A 20,972-nucleotide genomic window follows, 5' to 3' on the forward strand; every position below is an offset into this window, starting at 1 on the left:
AACATAGACTTATTCTACAAATCCTAGGATGTTTCGACAAGTGGGATCCCTTGAATGTTGAAAGATAGTTTTAGGGCAAAATAGAGCAAGTCAACTTTACCTAGCAGGTAGGAAGCTGGACCTCCTCAACTTGGTCCAGGCAAGTGGAAACAACTAGGCTCCAGACAAAAGTAATGGATCACAGATGCATGAGTAGACTGGGGAAGGTAGGAATGGCTGAGGGTACATCCTGTGTTGCAGGAGTTGTTCATGGAAGACAGGACCCAGGAGGAAGCATAGGCAGAGCTGGGTGAGAGGGAGAAAGCCAGGCAGGTGTTGTCATTCATTCTCCCCTGGAGGAAACCCCCTTGGGGCTACTCTTGGCTTCCTAGGTCTTTTACTGTGGACTATATCTTTCCCAAAGCATTTTCTGTCTTGTGTTTACCACAAGAATTTGGAGAACTGTGCAGAAAATATCAAGTCCCCAGGCTGAAACTCTGGGGACTTGAAAGCAAACTCAGGATTCTCACATCTGGCCTTTGTTGTCCCCTTCCAACCACTGTAAACACAGCTAGAAATCCTATACCATCTTTGGGAAATGATCTGAAAGACCTTTTTTGTCATGAAATGTTTTTTATTTTTATTTTATATTGGAGTATAATGGACTTACAATGTTGTGTTAGTTTCATGTGTATAGCAAAGTGATTAAGTTATAATTTTCAGATTCTTTTCCCATATATGTTATTACAAAATATTGAGTATATTTATTTCCCTGTGCTATACAGTAGGTCCTTGCTGATTATCTATTTTATATATAGTAGTGTGTGTGTGTTAATCCCAACTTCCTAATTTATCCCTCCCCTCCACCTTACCCTTTTGGTAACCATAAGTTTGTTTTCTAAGTCTGTGAGTCTGTTTCTATTTTGTAAATAAGTTCGTTTGTATCATTTTTTTGGATTCCACATATAAGTGACATCATATGATATTTGTCTCTCTCTGTCTTAGTTCACTTACTATGATAATCTCTAGGTCCATCCATGTGGCTGCAAATGGCATTATTTCATTCTTTTTTTATGACTGAGTAATACTACATTGTATATGTGTACCACATCTTCTTTATCCATTCCTTTGTCAATGGACATTTAGGTTGCTTCCATGTTTTGGCTATTGTAAATAGTGCTGCTCTGAACATTGGCTGCATGTACATTTTTGAATTACGGTTTTCTCCAGATTATATGCCCAGGAATGGGGTTGCTAGATCATATGTAGTTCTATTTTTAGATTTTTAAGTAACCTCCATGCTGTTCTCCATAGTGGTTGTACCAATTTACATTCCCACCAACAGTGTAGAAGGGTTCCCTTTTCTCCCCACCCTCTTTAGCATTTATTGTTTGTAGACTTTTTGATGATGCCCATTCTAACTGGTGTGAGGTGATACGTCATTGTAGTTTTGATTTGCATTTCTCTAATAATTAGTGATGTTGAGCAGCTTTTCATGTGCTTTTGGCCACCTGTATGTCTTCTTTGGAGAAATGTCTATTTAGATCTTCTGCCCATTTTTGGATTGGGTGGTTTGTTTTTTTGATATTGAGCTGCATGAGCTGTTTGTATATTTTGGAGATTAATCCCTTGTAGTTCACATCATTTGCAAATATTTTCTCCCATTCTGTACATTGTCTTTTTATTTTGTTTATGGTTTCCTTCACTGTGCAAAAGTTTCTAAGTTTAACTAGGTCCCATGTGTCTATTTTTGTCTTTATTTTCATTACTTTAGGAGGTGGAACCAAAGAGACATTGCTACGATTTATGTCCAAAAGCGTTCTGCCTGTTTTCCTCTGTTTTATAGTATCCGGTCTTACATTTAGGTCTTTAATACATTTTGAGTTTATTTTTGTGTATGGTATTAGAGAATGTTCTAGTTTCATTCTTTAACATGTGGCTGTCCGTTTTCCCAGCACCACTTATGGAAGGGACATCTTTTCTCCATTGTATATTCTTGCCTGCTTTGTTGTAGATTAATTGACCATAGGTGTGTGGGTTTATTTCTGGGCTTTCTGTCCTGTTCCATTGATATATATGTCTGTCTTTGTGCCAGTAGCATACTTTATAGTATAGCTGGAAGTCAGGGAGCCTGATCCCTCCAGCTCCGTTTTTCTTTCTCAAGATTGCTGTGGCTATTTAGGGTCTTTTGTGTTTCCATACAAATTTTAAGATTTTTTATTCTAAATCTGTAAAACATGCCATTGGTAATTTGATAGGGATTGCATTAAATCTGAAAATTGCCTTGGGTAGTGTAGTCATTTTGACAGTATTGCTTCTTCCAATCCAAGAACATGGTATATCTTGTCATCTTCGATTTCTTTCATCAGTGTCTTATAGTTTTTGGAGTTACAGGTCTTTTGCATTCCTAGGTAGGTTTATTTCTAGGTATTTTATTCTTCTTGAGGCGATGGTAAATGGGATTGTAACCTTAATTTCTCTTTCTGACCTTCTGTTGTTAGTGTATAGAAATGCAACAGATTTCTGTGTATTAATTTTGTATCCTGTCACTTTACAGAATTCATTGATGAGCTCTAGTAGTTTTCTGGTAACATCTTTAGGGTTTTCTATGTACAGAGTCATGTCATCTGCAAACAGTGACAGTTGTTTTTTTACTTCTGCTTTTCCAATTCGGATTCCTTTTATTTCTTTTACTTCTCTGATTGCTGTGGAGGACTTCCAAAACTATGTTGAATAAAAGTGGCAAGAGTGAAAATCCTTGTTCCTGATCTTAGAGGAAATGTTTTCAGCTTTTCACCATTAAGTATGATGTTAGCTGTGAGTTTGTCATATATAGCCCTTATTATGTTGAGGTAGGTTCCCTCTGTGCCCACTTTCTGGAGAGTTTTTATCATAAATGGATGTGGAATTTTATCAAAAGCTTTTTCTGCATCTATTGAGATGATCATAATGGTTTTTATTCTTCAGTTTGTGAATGTGGTGTATCACACTGATTTGTGGATACTGAAAAATCCTTGTATCCCTGGGATAAATCCCACTCAATCATGGTATATGATCCTGTTAATGTCTTGTTGGATTTTGTTTGCTAATATTCTGTTGAGAATTTTTGTGTCTATGTTCATCAGTGATAATTGGCTTGTAATTTTCTTTTTTTGTCTGGTTTTGGTATCGGGGTGATGGTGGCCTCATAGAATGAGTTTGGGAGTGTTCCTTCTTTTGCAGTTTTTGGAACAGTTTCAGAAGGTGTTAACTCTTCTCTAAATATTTGATAGAATTCGCCTGTGAAGCCATCTGGTCTGGGATTTTTGTTTGGGAGTTTTTAAATCACAGTTTCAATTTCAGTACTTGAGATTGGTCTGTTCATATTTTCTATTTCTTCCTGGTTTAGTCTTAGGAGATTGTACCTTTCTAAGAATTTGTCCATTTTATTGGCATATAGTTGATAGTAGTAGTCTCTTGTGATCCTTTGTATTTCTGTGGAGTTGGTTGTAACTTTTCCTTTTTCATTCCTGATTTTATTGATTTGAGCCCTCTCCCTTTTTTTTCTTGTTGAGTCTGGCTGACGTTTTATCAATTTTATCTTTTCAAGGAACCAGCTTTTAGTTTCATTTACCTTTTCTATTGTTTTCTTTGTCTCTATTTCATTTATTTCTGCTCTGAGGTTTATGATTTCTTTCCTTCTACTAACTTTGGGCTTTGTTTGTTCTTCTTTCTCTAGCTGCTTTAGGTGTAATGTTAGGTTGTTTAAGATTTCTCTTGTTTCCTGAGGTAGGGTTGTGTTGCTATAAACTTCCCTCTTAGGATGGCTTTTTCTTCATCTCATAGGTTTTCGATCAATGCATTTTCATTGTCATCTGTCTCTAGGTGTTTTTTGACTTCCTCTTTGATTTCTTCAGTGATCACTCCATTATTAAGTAGTGTGTTGTTTAGCCTCCATGCGTTGTGTGTTTTGTTTTAGTTTTTTTTTTTCTTGAAGTTGATTTCTAATCTCATAGCATTGTGGTCAGAAGAGATGCTTGATATGATTTCAATTTTCTTAAATTTACCGAGGCTTGCTTTGTGGCACAGCATGTGATCTATCCTGGAGAATGTTCCATGTGCACGTGAAAAGAATGTGTCTTCTGCTTTAGGACAGAATGCTCTATAAATATCAATTAAGTCTATCTGGTCTATTGTGTCATTTAAGGCCTGTGTTCCTTACTGATTTTCTGTGTGGGTGATCTGTCCATCGATGTAAGTGGAGTGTTAAAGTCCCCCACTATTATTGTGTTACTATTGATTTCTCCTGTTATGGCTGTTAGCATTTGCCTTATGTTTTGAGGTGTTCCTATGTTGGGTGCATATATATTTACAATTGTTATATCTTCTTCTTGGATTGATCCCTTGATCATTATGTAGTGTCCTTCTTTGTCTCTTGTAATAGTCTTTATTTTAAAGTCTATTTTTTCTGATATGAGAATTTCTACTCCAGCTCTCTTGATTTCCATTTGCATGGAATATCTTTTTCCATCCCCTCACTTTCAGTCTGTATGTGTCCCTAGGTCTGAAGTGGGTCTCCTGTAGACAGCATATATATGGGTCTTGTTTTCGTATCCATTCAGCCCATCTATGTCTTTTGGTTGGAGCATTTAATCCGTGTACATTTAAGGTAATTATCTATATGTATGTTCTTGTTGCCAGTTTGTTAATTGTTTTGGATTTGTTTTTGTAGGTCTTCATTCTTTCCTCTTTTGTTCTCTTGTGATTTGATGACTATCTTTAGTGTTTTATTTGGATTCCTTTTTCTTATTTGTGTGTATATCTATTGTAGATTTTTTTTTGTTTGTGGTTACAATGATATAGCAGTCTATATAAATACAAGATTGTTTTAAGTTGCTGGTCTCTTAATTTCAAGTACATTTCATATATCCTGTATTTGTACTCTCCTTTTCTCATGATTGCTGGTTTTAATACCATATTTGTGTGTGGATGATTTCCTACCTTTATTGTATGTTTGCCTTTACTGGTGAGCTTTCCCATTCATACTTTTCTTGTTTCCAGTTGTGGCCTTTTCTTTTCCACCTAGAGAAGTTCCTTTAGTATCTGTTGTAAAGCTGGTTTGGTGCTGGTGAATTCTCTTAGCTTTTGCTTGTCTGTAAAGCTTTTAATTTGTCCATCAAATCTGAATGAGAGCCTTGCTGGGTAGAGTATGCTTGGTTGTACCTTTTTCCCTTTCATTACTTTAAGTATATCATGCCACTGATGGCCTGCAGAGTTTCTCCTGAAAAATCAGGTTATAACCTTATGGGGATTCCCTGTATGTTATTTGTTGCTTTTCCCTCATTGCTTTTAATATTTTATCTTTGTTTTTAATTTTTCTCAATTTGACTATTATGTGTCTTGGCATGTTCCTCCTTGGGTTTATCCTCTATGTACTCTCTGCACTTCCTGGACTTGGGTGACTGCTTCCTTTCCCATGTTAAGGAAGCTTTCAGCTATTATCTTTTCAAATATTTTCTCAGGCCCTTTCTCTTTCTCTTCTCCTTTTGGGACCACTATAATGTGAATGTTTATGAGTTTAATGTTGTCCCAGAGGCCTCTTAAACTGTCCTCATTTCTTTTCATTCTTTTTTATTTATTCTGTTCTGCAGCAGTGATTTCCAATAGTCTGTCTTCCAGCTCACTTATCCTTTCTTCTGCCTCATTCATTCTACTATTGATTGCTTCTAGTCAATTTTTCATTTCAGTTATTGTATTGTTCAACTTTGTTCTTTATATCTTCTAGTCCTTTGTTAAATATTTCTTGTATCTTCTCAGTCTGTGCCTCCATTCTTTTTCTGAGATCTTGTATCCTCTTTACTATCATTACTCTGAATTCTTTTTCAGGTAGATTGCCTATCTCCACTTCAGTTAGTTGCTCTTCTGGGGTTTTATCTTGTTCCTTCGTCTGGAATGTACTCCTCTGCCATCTCATTTTGTCTAACTTTTTGTGCAGTCTGTCTTCCACAGGCTGCAGGATTATAGTTCCTCTTGCTTCTGGTGCCTGCCCCTTGGTGGGCAAGGCTGGTCTAGAGGCTTGTTCAGGCTTCCTGGTGGCAGGGACTGGTACCTGCCTACTGGTGGGTGGAGCTGGGTCTTGTCTCTCTGGTGGGCAGGGTTGTGTCAAGGGGTGTGTCTGGAGGCAACTGTGGGCTCAGGAAGACTTTAGGCCTACAGGCTCTTGTGTGGGGCCAGTTCTTGGTGTCAAAATGGCAGCCTCCAGGAGAGCTCATACCAATGAATACTCCCCAGTACCTCCACCACCAGTGTCCTTGTCACCACAGTGAGCCACAGCCTCTTTCCTGCCTACTCAGGAGACCCTCCAAGACCATCAGGTAGCTCTGCCCCAGGCTCCTCTGAAGTCATTGCTTTTGCCCTAGGTCCCACTGTGCATGAGACCTTGTGTGCATCCTCCAAGAGTGGAGGTTCTGTTTCTCCCAGTTCTGTGGAGTTTCTGTAATCAAGCCCTGCTGGCCTTCAAAGCCAAATGCTGTGGGGGCTCTTCCTCCTAATGTCAGAGTGCCCAGAACAGGGAGCCTGATGTGGGGCTCAGAACTCTCACTCCTGTGGGAGAACCACTGCAATATAATTATTTTCCAGTTTGTGGGTCACCCACCCAGTGGGTATGGGATTTGATTGTATCACAAATGTACCCCTCCTACCATCTTGCTGTGGCTTCTTCTTTGTCTTTGGATGTAGAATATCATTTTTGGTAGGTTCCAGTCTCTTTAGTTGGTGGTTGTTCAGCAGTTAGTTGTGATTTTGGTGTTTTTGTGAGAGGAGGTGAGCTCAAGTCCTCCTATTCTGCCATCTTGTCTCGAACCTCTGAAAGGTCTTTTAATCTCTACATCTCAACTTTCACGCTTCAACAGTCTGCTAGGCAAGAATAGTTGGGATGTTGATAAGTGGAGCCACAGAAATGGCCCCATTGATGGGAGATGACAGCCATGGTTGATGTGATGTGCCTTGTTGTGTGATACATTTAAATAAGACACACTTGGTCCAAGCTTTCAAAAGTCTGCAAAGCTGTGCTCCATTCTTATGGATGTCTAATACTAAAATTGGAATTTTCTCCTCCACCCATTTCCTTTTAGTTATATTGGCAGGAAGAGGATGCAACTAAAAGAGCCAGAGAAAGCTGTGCCCAATGTGGTAAATCTGGTCGAAGCTGACTATTCTTACTGGACTCTGGGCTATGTCATCTCTCTGGAAGGAGCACAGAAGCTTGTTGGAGCCAATCCTTTTGGGAAGATGCTACCAGTGGATGAGTTTCTGCCAATCATGTACAACAAGCATCCTGTGTGAGTTACCCTGAACTGCCTGCCTATCCCTTGAGCACAATCCATTCATCAATTATGCTACTTGGTTTCTGGGTAACACTTAATATATTTTAAGGGGTACTACTTTCCTAAGTGATCTTTCCATAATCATGACCCAGAGAGGCCGATTTGAATGATCATCCCCTTTTACAGATGGGGAAGATGAGGCAGAAATGGTGAGTCTTGCATAGGAGTCCTCTTTAATACCCAGCGGGTAGTTTAACTGGACGTAATCTGCTCAGTCCTCTCATCTCTGATTTTCTTACTTCCATAAACCCATATACACCTCAAGGTGAAGGTCATCTTCCTAAACACCTCAGATTTTTCTGTTCATTTCTTAGTTCATTGAGTGTACTGTTGGCCAGGCAGTAGCTCACAGGCTAGTCGGGAACCCAGACTCGAGAACAGTCATTGTGATATATTGTGATACCTGCAATCACAGAGATGTGTTAGAGGCTCAGAGAGAGTGGAGGTGGCCTCTGAGCAAGGTGTCCATAGAAGAAGGCAGTGTGATGCTAGAGTTCCTGTAGCCTGGGGGTTCACTCTGACGTAGTGCTTATCAAGGGCATGGTACATTATGGGTTTATGTGTCAGTCTCCCCAATAACCTATGAGCCCCTGAGGCAGGAACCATCTTTTATCTCTGTGTCCTTAGAGCCTAGTCCAAACTCTATACATAATAGCTGCTTGATCAGTGCTTCCTTAAATTCATTACTGGAGCAGAAGACCAGGTTCTAACCTTGGCTTCTTCTCTCAGTTGCTGGGTGATTCCTCCCTAGATGGTCTTCATGTTAGCAGTTGAGTGTTCTTGTCCTGCATCTTGCTCATTTTGTCTCCTGTCTTCAGTAAAGATGGACAACATGTCGGAGACTGATTTTTATCTCTGCTTCCCAACATAAACATGGAGGTCAATCATCATTCCCTCAACAGAAAGGAAATTGAGACCTAGCAGCCAAGCAGATGTCACCTCATGTAATCTGCACAGGAGCCCTGGGAGGGAGGGCAAGTCATCCCTCCACTTTACACTCACTTGTCGCTGGAATGCAAAGCCATGCTGGTGTGCCTCCAAGCCTACACCACATCACTCAACCCTTCATTGCCATCCAGCTCCCAGCTGTCTAATTTATTAATCCAGGAACAGAGCATTTTTCTACAAAGTGATCACATTTATTTATTATTATGGTCCAACAGAGCTTAATCCTTAATTTTTAGAATAAGACCTGAAATTCATTTTTAAACTAGTCTATCCAAATACAACAGAAACATCCTGACCTTTTTCTTTGTGCATTTGTTTAGACCATCTGAAAGCTTTTAAAGAAAACTGTATTGTGTTCGTAGACTAAAATTTTCCATACAGGAACACAACCTGAAAAATAATCAAATGAATCTATGAGAATTTAAGAGATAACAAGTGGGGCTCTTTTCCCCTGTTCTGTAAGTGTCCTGCCCCCTCACCCACCTGTACACCTCTTGTTTTCAGTGCTGAGTACATGGAGCATTACGAATCCAGGGACTTGAAAGCCTTCTCTGCAGAACCCTTGCTCATCTACCCAACACACTACACAGGCCAGCCAGGGTATCTGAGTGACACGGAGACCTCAACCATCTGGGACAATGAGACAGTGGCCACTGACTGGGACAGGACACATGCCTGGAAGTCCAGGAAGCAAGGTCACATCTACCGCAATGCCAAGAACACAGAGGCCCTGCCACCGCCAACCTCCCTGGACACTGTGCCTTCGAGAGATGAGTTATGAGGGCTCCATGGGGGGTTTACTGCCCTTTGGTTTTCCTAATGGGCTGTTGATGTGTTTGTTCCAGTTTCTTTTCATGGTCACGATCATCTAACCAAAGTGGTCTAATGTGATTGATCAAAATTAGTATATTTTGACAGGGGAAGAGAATAGGGAAACTAAACCCAAATTTCCTAGATGGCTAGAAAATAGGCTTTATGGCAACCATTAAGATGAACTTCAATCCAGACACCTTGTCCCTCAGTTCATTACCCATATGATACTGGTTCTCACATTGAGGTTGAACAGCATGGCTCAGAGATTCGTCCAAGGGAAAGGTGATCACCACACTATCACGTCAATAAATGGGTAGGCCTGGCAGCCAAGTCAACTGGACCACATCTGTTGGTCTAGTGGGCCCATTTTATGTCATAGATGTGACCTTGAAAACTTGAGTATGTTCCAAGTTCGGGGTGTGGGGGAGGGGGAATCAGATCATTTAAAATCGAATTAATTGGGCTTTTTCTTTAAAGGCATTTGCCGTGAGCCTTATTACAAAGTGACTTTTTCATCTTAGTCCCCGTTATCCAACAGGGATGGGTATTTGGGTCTGTGTGTGACTTGGCATTTGACTATCATGGCCATTGAAGCTCCCATGAAGAGGTGTCCATTTTGCCATGAGCATATAGTTTCATAGATATTTGAGGGTTTGTGTAGCTATTTGAGGAAAGCACTCAAACTTTGGCTTTCTTTATTATGGTCGCTTGAGTTGGGATGCTCTATTTATGAAGATAAATTTAATATATAAGGGGCTGGGACTGGTGTGTAATTGCTGTCCCGGGGGGTTCATGTGCTGCCCCAGCACGTCAGACTGTCCTCTCCACCCTGAGCCTGGGAGTGAGTTGCAGGTGTGAGTTTTATGAGTCACTGTTAAGAGGCAGAGCACATCTTTAGGCCAGAAACTGTCCTTGCCTGGGATTTTCATTCTATTTTGAATTATTTATTTTACAAAATGTGGGGGAAATGTCTGTAGGATAAGGCAGAGAAACATATGTGTTAGGCTTTTATTGCCCCCTGGGAAGTGGTGAGTGTAGACACATTGGTTCCAGAATCTGGTTCTTCTGCATTTCCCAGCCTGACTCTTACAAGGAGGCCTGTTGAGTGGGAGATTCTAACCTTCTGGAAACAAATGATTCTCCACCTCAGGCGAGAGACCTTGGTTAGAAACAATGGACTGATCAACTGATTTAGACCAACAACCAGGGAAGCCTTGGAGTCAGGATCCTGGGCAGACCACCTCTCTGCTTTCTTCATAAATGGATTTTATGTAAAATGCAGAGTTGGACTACATCATCTGTTTCAGCTCCACAATCTGTGATCCTTGGATATCTCATGATGGTTTGTTTTAGGTTTCTGTTCTCATGCCTGCAAGCAGTAAAACTTGGTCTCCAGAAATCCCCTCCCCAAGCATCCTGTCCACACACGCTCCTCTCTCCGTGTCCTGGGTGTTGACTCTGAGCTTCATGCTTTGGAGCAGAACCCGTTGGTGGCCTTGCTGGGTGCACCAAGCTTCCTGCTCCCCATGAGGGCCCCAGGCTGCAGGACAACCCGGCAGCTTCCTTCCACAGAACACCAACCTTGGCCTTCCCTCTTGACTTAGGGTTGGTTCTTCTGCATTGACCAATAAGCCAGGAGACTGAGGGAAGGGATCTCAGCTGCCTGATTTTTACTGCTTAGACATAGCTATCAGAGCTTGACTCTTTGTCTAGAAAAACAGAGCATCTGGGGAGCTAGTGAAAAACCCTTAGGCGATTCCTAAGGTTTCCTTGGGTATGCTGTACTTCGTTTGCGTATTTGAGTGTGTGCAGATGTGCGTGAATTTCATGTTTTGTTTTTTTTTAAAGGGGTGGGTGGAGGCTGAGGTATTGGGAGTAGAGGAAGATTTAATTAATTTTTGTGTGGTTATGTTTCATAGAGAACATTGGTGGTTTTTTTTTTTTTCTTTTTCCCTGTCAGCTGGTCTGGTGGGTTTATGAATTCCCTTTTTTTTGAATTCTCATTCTTAAAAGACATTGTTCATAAATTCTAGAATTTTAGATGAGGACTGTTCTACTGTGAATAAAATTCTGGCTCTGTTAGCCCAGCCGTTGCTTTTCTCCACTCAGGTCTAGAATCCCAAGCAGTGTTCTTTCATTGTGAACATTGTGAGCTGCAGACGCAGCTTTTCTTTAGAAGGTCATCTCTTCAGCAATCCAGGGATTCCTTGACCTCATTATTCTTTCCTGCCTCCCGTCTAGCCTTAAGTCAAGACATTAGACCTTTGCGGTGTCAGAGGACTTTGCCTCCGTCATGGCACCTGCTGTCTGCCTCTGGAAGTTAAACCCTCTCTGGATCTTGAGATCCAAGGTGTAATCTTCTGGATGGCCGCCCTGACTTCAGCAGTGCTGGTGCTGCTAAGCGTGGACTGAGTGTGTACAATATGCAGACGACACACTGCACGGGCCTTGCTTTGTTCACTGGGGCCTGCTCCAGGAACTCTGGAAAACAAGAGCCAGCATCCTACACTGTCTGTCATGCTCTGTCATTTCAGGGTGGGGAAGTGATAAACTACTTGCCTTCTAGAGCACTTTGTGAAAAATTTAAAAACGTGCAACTCTATGATTGTTCATTGGTTCCTCCAACGCTGGTCAACAGCCAACACTGCTGGAATTTCCAGGTCTGCACCGGCCAAGGATGTCAGAGGCCAAAGGTAATCGTCACTGCTGTGCAATCCCTGTGGCAAAGAACAGAGGGTGGTCACCAGCCTTCCTGTCCAGTGGGATATGTTTTAGACTGCTGGAGAGGTGGGTAAGCCAAAAAGGATTCTAGGCCTCCAGTGGGAGGGTGATTGACGGAGGATTCATTTTGCATTTCTGTGCTATTGGTCAGCCTATCTATCCATTCATCAAAAGATACTGAAATGCTTGTCCCAGGCCAAAGAGATTTATCTTGGGGCAAAAAAAGGAGAACCCATGTTGGCCTCAATGACCCCCTGTATTTCAGCTCAGGCTCCCCCAAAACCTCAAAAACCAGGTGTGAGCGCTCCCTTGTTTCAGGCCCTGTGCTGGGCACTGAGATGCTCAGAGGTCTAGAAAAGGTCCCTACTGCTGTGGCATCTGTGGTCCAAGGGAGCAGCCATGTAAGCAGGATGGCTTTCTTTCAGAGGCTGGAACAAAAGGGGCCATAGGACCCAGGGAACCTGGTTCTGCTGAGGATGGGGCCATGGGAGGCAGATTTGCTGGGAATGTGACAGTTGTGTTGGGTTTGGGGCTGTGGAAGGGCCTACTAGGGAGTGATGGGGAGCTGGGTAGGACCAAAGAGTCAGCTATGTGTTGGGGTTATTGACAGGAAACAGTCTTGAGAGCCGATAATGACGGCAAGGCGGCTACCCTCCTGCTCCAGACTATTCTCACGAACGCAGAGGCCGTTGTTTCTGGGGGGAATTCTAAGTTTCGTTGCTTTCCTGACAGACAATGCAGAGATTTCCAGTAAAATGCTGGTGTCGGAAACAAAATTCCCATTCAGCTACACACATGGGAATATTTTCACTTACAGTTGGAACAAATCCATCTAATTAGTAACTGTAAGATAAAGGTGAGTTTTCCCAAGAGGCTTCTACAATGTGCTTTCAAGACATTCTTTCCAAGTAAGTGATCTTTATGACTGACAAGAAATTAATTCAGTGAGGATTTAACTAATGACAAAGTGAGAGTTAAAGTGAGGCTGGCCATTTGATAAAATAGCATGTCATGGATGATCTGTTCAGAAACCTCAGCACAGGCAGCCTTGGAAATAATCATTTCACCCACATTTTATGTTTTGTGGCGATGTTTGTTATCTCAGAGAGAACCTTCCTTCCCTGGAGACTTCCTGATTAAATGTGTCAGTGGGAGGGGAGCCAGGAGGAGAGAGCAGTGACATGGGAGGGGACTCCCTGTGAGTGGGCTGATGGCATTCCCTAAATCGAGCAGGGTGGCTGAGACAAGGGTGAAGAGTCTGGCCAGTGGTGGCCAGTATGTTGTTTTTGGTTTTGTTTTTGCCTGCTTGGAAAAGAGAGAAATGATAGGTTTTAGTACATTGTGTTAACAGATTACATAGAAAATGGTGCCTTCTCTTTAACTTTTAATTAAAAAAAATTTTTTTATTGAAATATAGTTGATTTACAATGTTATGTTAGTTTCAATGTACAGTGAAGTGATTCAATTATATATGTGTATATGTATGTGAATATATACTTTTTTTACATTCTCTTCCGTTATAGGTTATTATAAGATATTGAGTATAGTTCCCTGTGCTATACAGTAGGTCCTTTTTGGTCATCTGTTTTATATAGAGTAGTATGTATATGTTAATCCCAAACTCCTAATTTATCCCCGCCTCCCCTTTTGGTAACTGTAAGTTTGTTTTCTATGTCTGTGAGTCTATTTGTTTTGTAAATAAGTTCATTTGTATCATTTTTTTTTGATTCCACATATAAGCGCTAACATATGATGTTTGTCTTTCTGTCTGGATTACTTCACTTAGTATGATAATCTCTAGGTCCATCTGTGTTACTGCAGATGGCATTATTTCATTCTTTTTAATGACAGAGTAATATCCCATTGTGTAATATATGTGTGTGTATATCATATATATACACATTATATATGTGTATATGTGCCACATCTTCTTTATCCATTCATCTGTTGATGGACACTTAGGTTGCCTCCATGTCCTGGCCATTGTAAATACTGCTGCTATGAACACTGGGGTGCATGTATCTTTTCCAATTATGGTTTTCTCCAGGTATATGCCCAGGAGTGGGAATGCTGAATCACATGGTAGCTCTATTTTTAGATTTTTAAGGAACCTCCATACTCTTCTCTATAGTGGCTGTACCAATTTATATTCCCAACAACAATGTAGGAGGATTCCTTTTTCTCCGTACCCTCTCTAGCATTTATTATTTGTGGACTTTTTGATGATGGTCATTCTGAACAGTGTGAGGTGGTACCTCATTATAGTTTTGATTTTCATTCCTCTAATAATGAGTGATGTTGAGCATCTTTTCATGTGCTTTTGGTCATCTGTATGTATTTTTTGGAGAAATGTCTATGTAGATCTTCTTCCCGTTTTTTGATTGGGTTTGTTTTTTTGATATTGAGCTGTATGAACTGTTTATATATTTTGGAGATTAATCCCTTGTCAGTAGCATCATTTGCAAATATTTTCTCCCATTCTGTAGGCTGTCTTTTTGTTTATGGTTTCCTTTGCTGTGCAGAAGCTTTTAAGTCTAATTAGGTCCCATTTGTTTTTTTATTTTTATTTCCATTACTCTAGGAGACGAATCCAAAAAGATGTTGCTGTGATTTATGTAAAAAGTGTTCTGCCTATGTTTTCCTCTAGGAGTTTTATAGTATCCGGTCTTACATTTAGTTCTTTAATCCGTTTTGAGTTTATTTTTGTATGTGGTGTTAGAGAATGTTCTAGTTTGATTCTTTTACATGTAGCTGTCCAGTTTTCCTGGCACCACTTATTGAAGAGACTGTATTTTCTCCATTGTGTATTCTTGCCTCCTTTGTCATAGAATAATTGACCATAGGTGCGTGGTTTTATTTCTGGGCTTTCTACCCTATTCCATTGATCTATATTTCTGTTTTTGTGCCAATACCATGCTGTTTTGATGACTGTAGCTTTGTAGTATAGTCTGAAGTCAGGGAGCCTGATTCCTCCAGCTTCATTTTTCTTTCTCAAAATTCCTTTGGCTACTTGGGGTCTTTTGTGTTTCCATACAAATTTAAAAAATTTTTGTTCTAGTTCTGTGAAAACTGTCATTAGTAATTTGATAGGGATTGCACTGAATTTGTAGATTACATTGGGTAGCATAGTCATTTTGACAATATTGATTCTTCTAATCCAAGAATATGATATATCTTTCCATCTGTTTCTACCATCTTTGATTTTTCTTTAATCAGTGTCTTATAGTCTTTGGAGGACAGGTCTTTTGCCTCCTTAGGTAGGTTTATTCCTAGGTATTTTATTCTTTTTGATGCAATGATATATGGGATTGCATCCTTAATTTCTCTTTCTGGCCTTTCATTGTTAGTGTATAGAAATGCCACAGAGTTCTGCATATTAATTTTGTATCCTGCAACTTTACCAAATTCATTGATGAGCTCTAGTAGTTTTCTGGTAGTGTCTTTAGGATTTTCTGTGTATAGTATCATGTCATCTGCAAACAGTGACACTTTTACTTCTTCTTTTCCAACTTGGATTCCTTTTATCTCTTTTTCTTCTCTGATTGCCATGGTTAGGACTTCCAAAACTATGTTGAATAATAGTGGCGAGAGTGGACATCCTTGTCTCATTCCTGATCTTAGAGGAAATGTTTTCAGCTTTTAGCATTATGTATGATGTTAGCTGTGGGTTTGTCATATATGGCCTATATTATGTTGAGGTAGGTTCCCTCTGTGCCCACTTTCTGGAGAGTTTTTATTGTAAATGGATGTGGAATTTTATCAAGCTTTTTCTTCATCTATTGAGATGATTATATGGTTTTTATTCTTCAATTCATTAATGTGGGGTATCACACTGATTGATTTTCAGATATTGAAAAATCCTTACATTCCTGGGATAAATCCCACTCGATCATTGTATGTGATCCCTTTAATGTCTTGTTGGATTTTGTTTGCTAATATTTTGTTGAGGATTTTTGTGTGTATGTTCATCAGTGATAAGTGGCCTGTAATTGTTTTTGTAGTATCCTTTTCTGGTTTTGGTATCAGAGTGATGGTGGCATCATTGAGTTTGGAAATGTTCCTTCCTCTGCAATTTTTTGAAATAGTTTCAGAAGGATAGGTGTTAACTCTTCTCTAAATGTTTGATAGAATTTCCCTGTGAAGCCATCTTGTCCTGGACTTTTGTTTGTTGGGAGTTTTTAAATCAGTTTCAATTTCAGCACTTGTGATTGGTCTGTTCATATATTCTATTTCTTCCTGGCTAAGTCTTGGGAGATTGTACCTTTTTAAGAATTTGTCCATTTTTCAAGGTTGTCTATTTTATTGGCATATAGTTGATAGTAGTAGTTTCTCATGATCCTTTGTATTTCTGTCGTGTCAGTTGTAACTTCTTTTTCATTTCTAATTTTATTGATTTGGAGCCCTCTCCCTTTTTTTCTTGATGAGTCTGGCTAAAGATTTATCAATTTTGTTTATCTTTTCAAAGAATCAGCTTTTAGGGCTTCCCTGGTGGTGCAGTGGTTGAGAGTCCGCCTGCCGATGCAGGGGACATGGGATCGTGCCCCAGTCCAGGAAGATCCCACATGCCGCGGAGCGGCTGCGCCCGTGAGCCATGGCCGCTGAGCCTGTGCGTCTGGAGCCTGTGCTCTGCAAAGGGAGAGGCCACAACAGTGAGAGGCCCACGTATCACAAAAAAAAAAAAAAAAAAAAAAGAATCAGCTTTTGATTTTTTTCTATTGTTTTTTAGTCTCTATTTTATTTATGTCTGCTCTGAGCTTTATGATTTCTTTTCTTCTAACTTTGGGATTTGTTTGTTCTTCTTTCTCTAGTTGCTTTAGGTGTAAGGTTAGGTTGTTTATTTGAGGTTTTTCTTGTTTCCTGAGGTAAGTTTGTATAGCTATAAACTTCCCTCTTAGAACTGCTTTTGCTGTGTCCCATAGGTTTTGGATCATTATGTTTTCATTTTCATTTGTCTCTAGGTATTTTTTTTATTTCCTCTTTGACTTCTTTAGTGACCCATTAGTTGTTTAGTAGCATATTGTTTTGGTTGTTTAGTAGCAGGTTGGTTAGCCTCCAGGTGTTTGTGTGTGGGGGGCGGTTTGCAGTTTTTTTCTTGTAGTTGATTTCTAATCTTATAATATTGTGGTTAGAAAAGATGCTTGATACAATTTTAATTTTCTTAAGTTTACTGAAGCTTGCTTTGTGACCCAGCATGAGATGTATTCTGGAGAATGTTCCATGTGCACTTGAAAAGAATGTGTATTCTGCTACTTTGGGATGGAATGCTCTATAAGTATCAATTAAGTCTATCCGGTCTAATGTGTCACTTAAGGCCTGTGTTTCCTTACTGATTTTTCTGTCTGGATGTTCTGTCCATTGATGTAAGTGGGGTGTTAAAGTCCCCCACTATTATTGTGTTACTGTTGATTTCGCCTTTTATGGCTGTTCGCATTTGCCTTATATATTGAGTTGCTCCTATGTTGGGTGCATATATATTTACAATTGTCATATTTTCTTCTTGGATTGATCCCTGGATCATTATGTAGTGTCCTTCTTTGTCTCTTGTAACAGTCTTAATTTAAAGTCTATTTTGTCTGATATGAGTACTGCTACTCCAGCTTTCTTTTGATTTCCATTTGCATGGAATACCTTTTTCCATCCCCTCGCTTTCAGTCTGTATGTGTCTCTAGATCTGAAGTGGGTCTCTCGTAGACAGCATATATACAGGTCTTATTTTTGTATCCATTCAGCCTATCTGTCTTTTGGTTGGAGCATTTAATCCATGTACATATCTATATGTATGTTCTTATTGCCATTTTATTAATTGTTTTGGATTTGCTTTTGCAGGTCTTTTTCCTTCCCTTCCTCTTTCGTTCTCTCCTCTTGTATTTTGACGACTATCTTTAGTGTTGTGTTTGGATTCTGTTTACTTATTTGTGTGTATATCTATTAATACATTTTTGGTTTACCGTTACCATGAGGTTTTGATATATGTATGTTTTGATATTTGTCTGTGTATATATATGATAGTTTTAAGTTGCTGGTCTTTTCATTTCAAATGCATTTCAAGATTCTGCATTTGTACTCTCATCCTCTCACAATCATTGGTTTAGATAATCATATTTGTGTGTGGATGATTTCCTACATTTACTGTATGTTTGCCTTTACTGGTGAGCTTTCCCATCTTGTAATTTTCTTGTACCTAGTTGTGGCCTTTTCTTTTCCACCTAAGGAAGTTCCTTTAGCATTTGTTGTAAAGCTGGTTTGGTGGTGCTGAATTCTTTTAGCTTTTGCTTGTCTGTAAAGCTTTTGATTTCTCCATCAAATCTGAATGGGAGCCTTTCTGGGTAGAGTATTCTTGGTTGCAGGTTTTCCCCTTTCATCACTTTAAATATATCATGCCACTCCCTTCTGGCCTGCAGAGTTTCTTCTAAAAAATAAGCTGATAACCTTATGAGGATTCTCTTGTATATTATTTGTTGTTTTTCCCTTGTTGATTTTAATATATTCTCTTTATTTTTAATTTTTGTCAATTTGATTACTATGTGTCTTGGTGTGTTCCTCCTTGTGTCGATCCTGTATGGGACTCTCTGTGCTTCCTGGACTTCGGTGATTGTTTCCTTTTCCATGTTAGGGACGTTTTCAGCTATTATCTTTTCACATATCTTCTCAGGCTCTTTCTCTTATTCTTCTTCTGGGACCCCTATAATGTGAATGTTGGTGTGTTTGATATTGTCCCAAAGGTCTCTCAGACTGTGCTTTTTTCTTTTTATTCTTTTTTCTTTATTTTATCCCATGACAGTGATTTCCACCACTCTGTCTTCCAGGTCACTTATCCGTTCTTCTGCCTCATTCATTCTGCTATTGATTCCTTCTTGTGTTTTTCATTTCAGTTATTGTATTCTTCAACTCTGTTTGGTTGTTCTTTATTTTTTCTAACTCTTTGTTAAAAACTTCTTGTAACTTCTTGCTCTGTGTGCATCCATTCTTTTCCTGAGTTCTTGGGTCATCTTTACAATCATTACTCTGAATGCTTTCTCAGGTATATAGCCTATCTCCACATCACTTAGTTATCCTTCTGGGGTTTTATCTTGTTCCTTCATTTGGAACTTATTCCTCTGCCATCTCATTTTGTCTAAACTTCTATTTGTATTTTTATATGTGTGGAAGGTTAGTTACATTTCTTGACCTTGGAGAAGTGGCCTCCGCTGTAGGGGATGTCCTATGTGTCCCAGCAGTCAACTTCCCTCTCATCACCCAGTGTCTGGGCACCAGCTGGTCCCAGGGTAGGGTATTTGTAGACTTAGCGCCGCAGGCTGTGGGACTGTATATTTCTTGCTTCTGGTGTCTGCCCCCTGGTGGGTGAGGCTGGTTTAGAGGCTTGTGCAGGCTTCCTGGTGGGAGGAGAAAATGGTGCCTTCTCTTATTATGCAAATGGAATGAGGAAATGGCTTGAATTGCAGCATGAAGAGTTTAGGTGTGCTTTCAGGAAGAATTATTAAATACTGAATGGGTTCCAGGCAAGTGGTGGAATGGCTCCATTAGAATTTGTTGTTGGGCTGGAAAGTGGCTTCCTTTCTGGTCTATAGATTTGCCTAAGATGGCCTGTGTCTTAGCCTCCACCCGTAGGTGTACTGATATTGAGATGATCTTAGCTCAGGTCCCTCCTGCCACAACAGGGAGGCCACTCACAGCCCCAAACCGCCCTCCCGTATGCCCTCAAAAGGGATGGAAAGAATGAAGGATCACCTCTGAACACTGGTTTCTCTTTAATTTACTGAGTTTATTTTTTCTGCCCCTCCCTGGAGTTTCTTCAGCTTGGCTTCCTCTGCTGTGGGCACTTTGACCAAATCTCTATGTCTGAACACCAGCTTCGTGCCCCCCCACCCCCACCCCGCTGGTGCAGAGGAGGCTCCTCTGGGTGCTTCCTGTTCTAGGGGAGGCTGGGCAGGCATCTGGGCTCTTGCTCATGAGGGAACATGATTTTCAGTGTCCTGGACAGCCCTCTCTCTCTGTTCTTCAGAGAAGATTAGAAAATAACTTGTGACAAAGTGTCCTCTCCCAAAGGGAACTGGCAGTTCGGGGAAGACCCTCAGACAGGAGTTGAGATGTTTGTATTGATGGTGTGGTCTGAAGGGTTTTAACTGCTCTGTAAAATGCCAGCATGAATTGGGAAGACTTGAAGGGGATATTACTGTTTAGAATGGCCACAGGGAGGAAACCATGCCCATAGCTGAGCAGGGAGGGGACAGATGAGGGGTGCAGGCCTTAGGGAATTAGAGGGGAGAGGAAAGAGGCAGCTTCCAGGGCACAGCACAGAGGTTTATGTCCAGGAGAGAAGTGCAAGGGCCAAAGGGATAAGAAAACAGATTCAGGCTCATTAGTGGAGAAGTGAGGCTGGTGCACAGGCTGGAAAGGGAGGGAACCAGAGGGAAAAAAATAGTAGAAGAGAGGCTTGGAAAGGAAGTGGCAACCCAAGTCCTTAAAATGACTATTTTATCCTTGCAAACCTGCAACAACGGGAGAGGCTGAGGTGGCAGTGAGCTGGACAGCATGCAAAGGAATAATTGGGATGCCCAGGGCCCCCAGTGCCTGTGGAACAGCAACAATTCACTGTCCTGCACGTGAGTCATCCCTGGGCAGAGGGAGAGTCAGAGCAGAGAGCCCCATTCTGCAGGGAAAGAAAGATACAGGTCTGGGAGAACAGGGGAATGGGGGCTCAGCTTCTGGTGAGAGACCTGTCCCCCCCTGACCACAGAAGGAATCCAAAAAAGGTGGGGACCCTGACAGGAATCACCTTAGGCTCTGGGAGGGGGATGCTCCAGCTCAGGGCCGTCTCACACAGGCCAGTGGCTCCCTTCCGAGTCCGCCCAGTGTGTGTCCCTGTGCAGCCTCAGCCCCGCCAGGAGGCACTGTGGTCAGGGCTGCGCTGGGCCCACACTCCCCTCTCCCCAGCCTCTTTGGAGCGGGTCTGTGGAGCAAGCTGCAGGAGCCCTGGCTGCCCTCCAGCTCTGTGAGTCAGTCTTTCCCCAAAGCAGCAGCAGGCTCAGTTTTCCCAGGGTGCTGTTCAAGCATCTCAAGTCCCATGTCTGAGTGTCACATCTGCCCTGTGTCATTGCTTATTAGGGAAGGAGGCTGGAGGGCTTCTAAGAAGACAGCACGCCCCCC

General features: G+C 41.0%; 1 protein-coding gene across 1 annotated transcript in view; it reads left to right on the forward strand.

Moving 5' to 3' along the window:
- Positions 1-11,092, forward strand: part of COLGALT2 (collagen beta(1-O)galactosyltransferase 2) — a 61,880-nt gene extending 50,788 nt beyond the window's left edge. Inside the window, exons 10-11 of the mRNA XM_022593346.2 lie at positions 7,092-7,298; positions 8,796-11,092. Coding sequence (XP_022449054.1) covers positions 7,092-7,298; positions 8,796-9,072 — 484 coding nt within the window. The 3' untranslated portion in view covers positions 9,073-11,092. The remainder of the gene's footprint in view (positions 1-7,091; positions 7,299-8,795) is intronic.
- Positions 11,093-20,972: the final 9,880 nt, after the last annotated feature.

This window comes from Delphinapterus leucas, chromosome 1 (genome assembly GCF_059928025.1).
Source record: "Delphinapterus leucas isolate spDelLeu-1000000601 "Yukka" chromosome 1, BTC_Dleu_Yukka2, whole genome shotgun sequence".
NCBI classification, from domain to species: domain Eukaryota; kingdom Metazoa; phylum Chordata; class Mammalia; order Artiodactyla; family Monodontidae; genus Delphinapterus; species Delphinapterus leucas.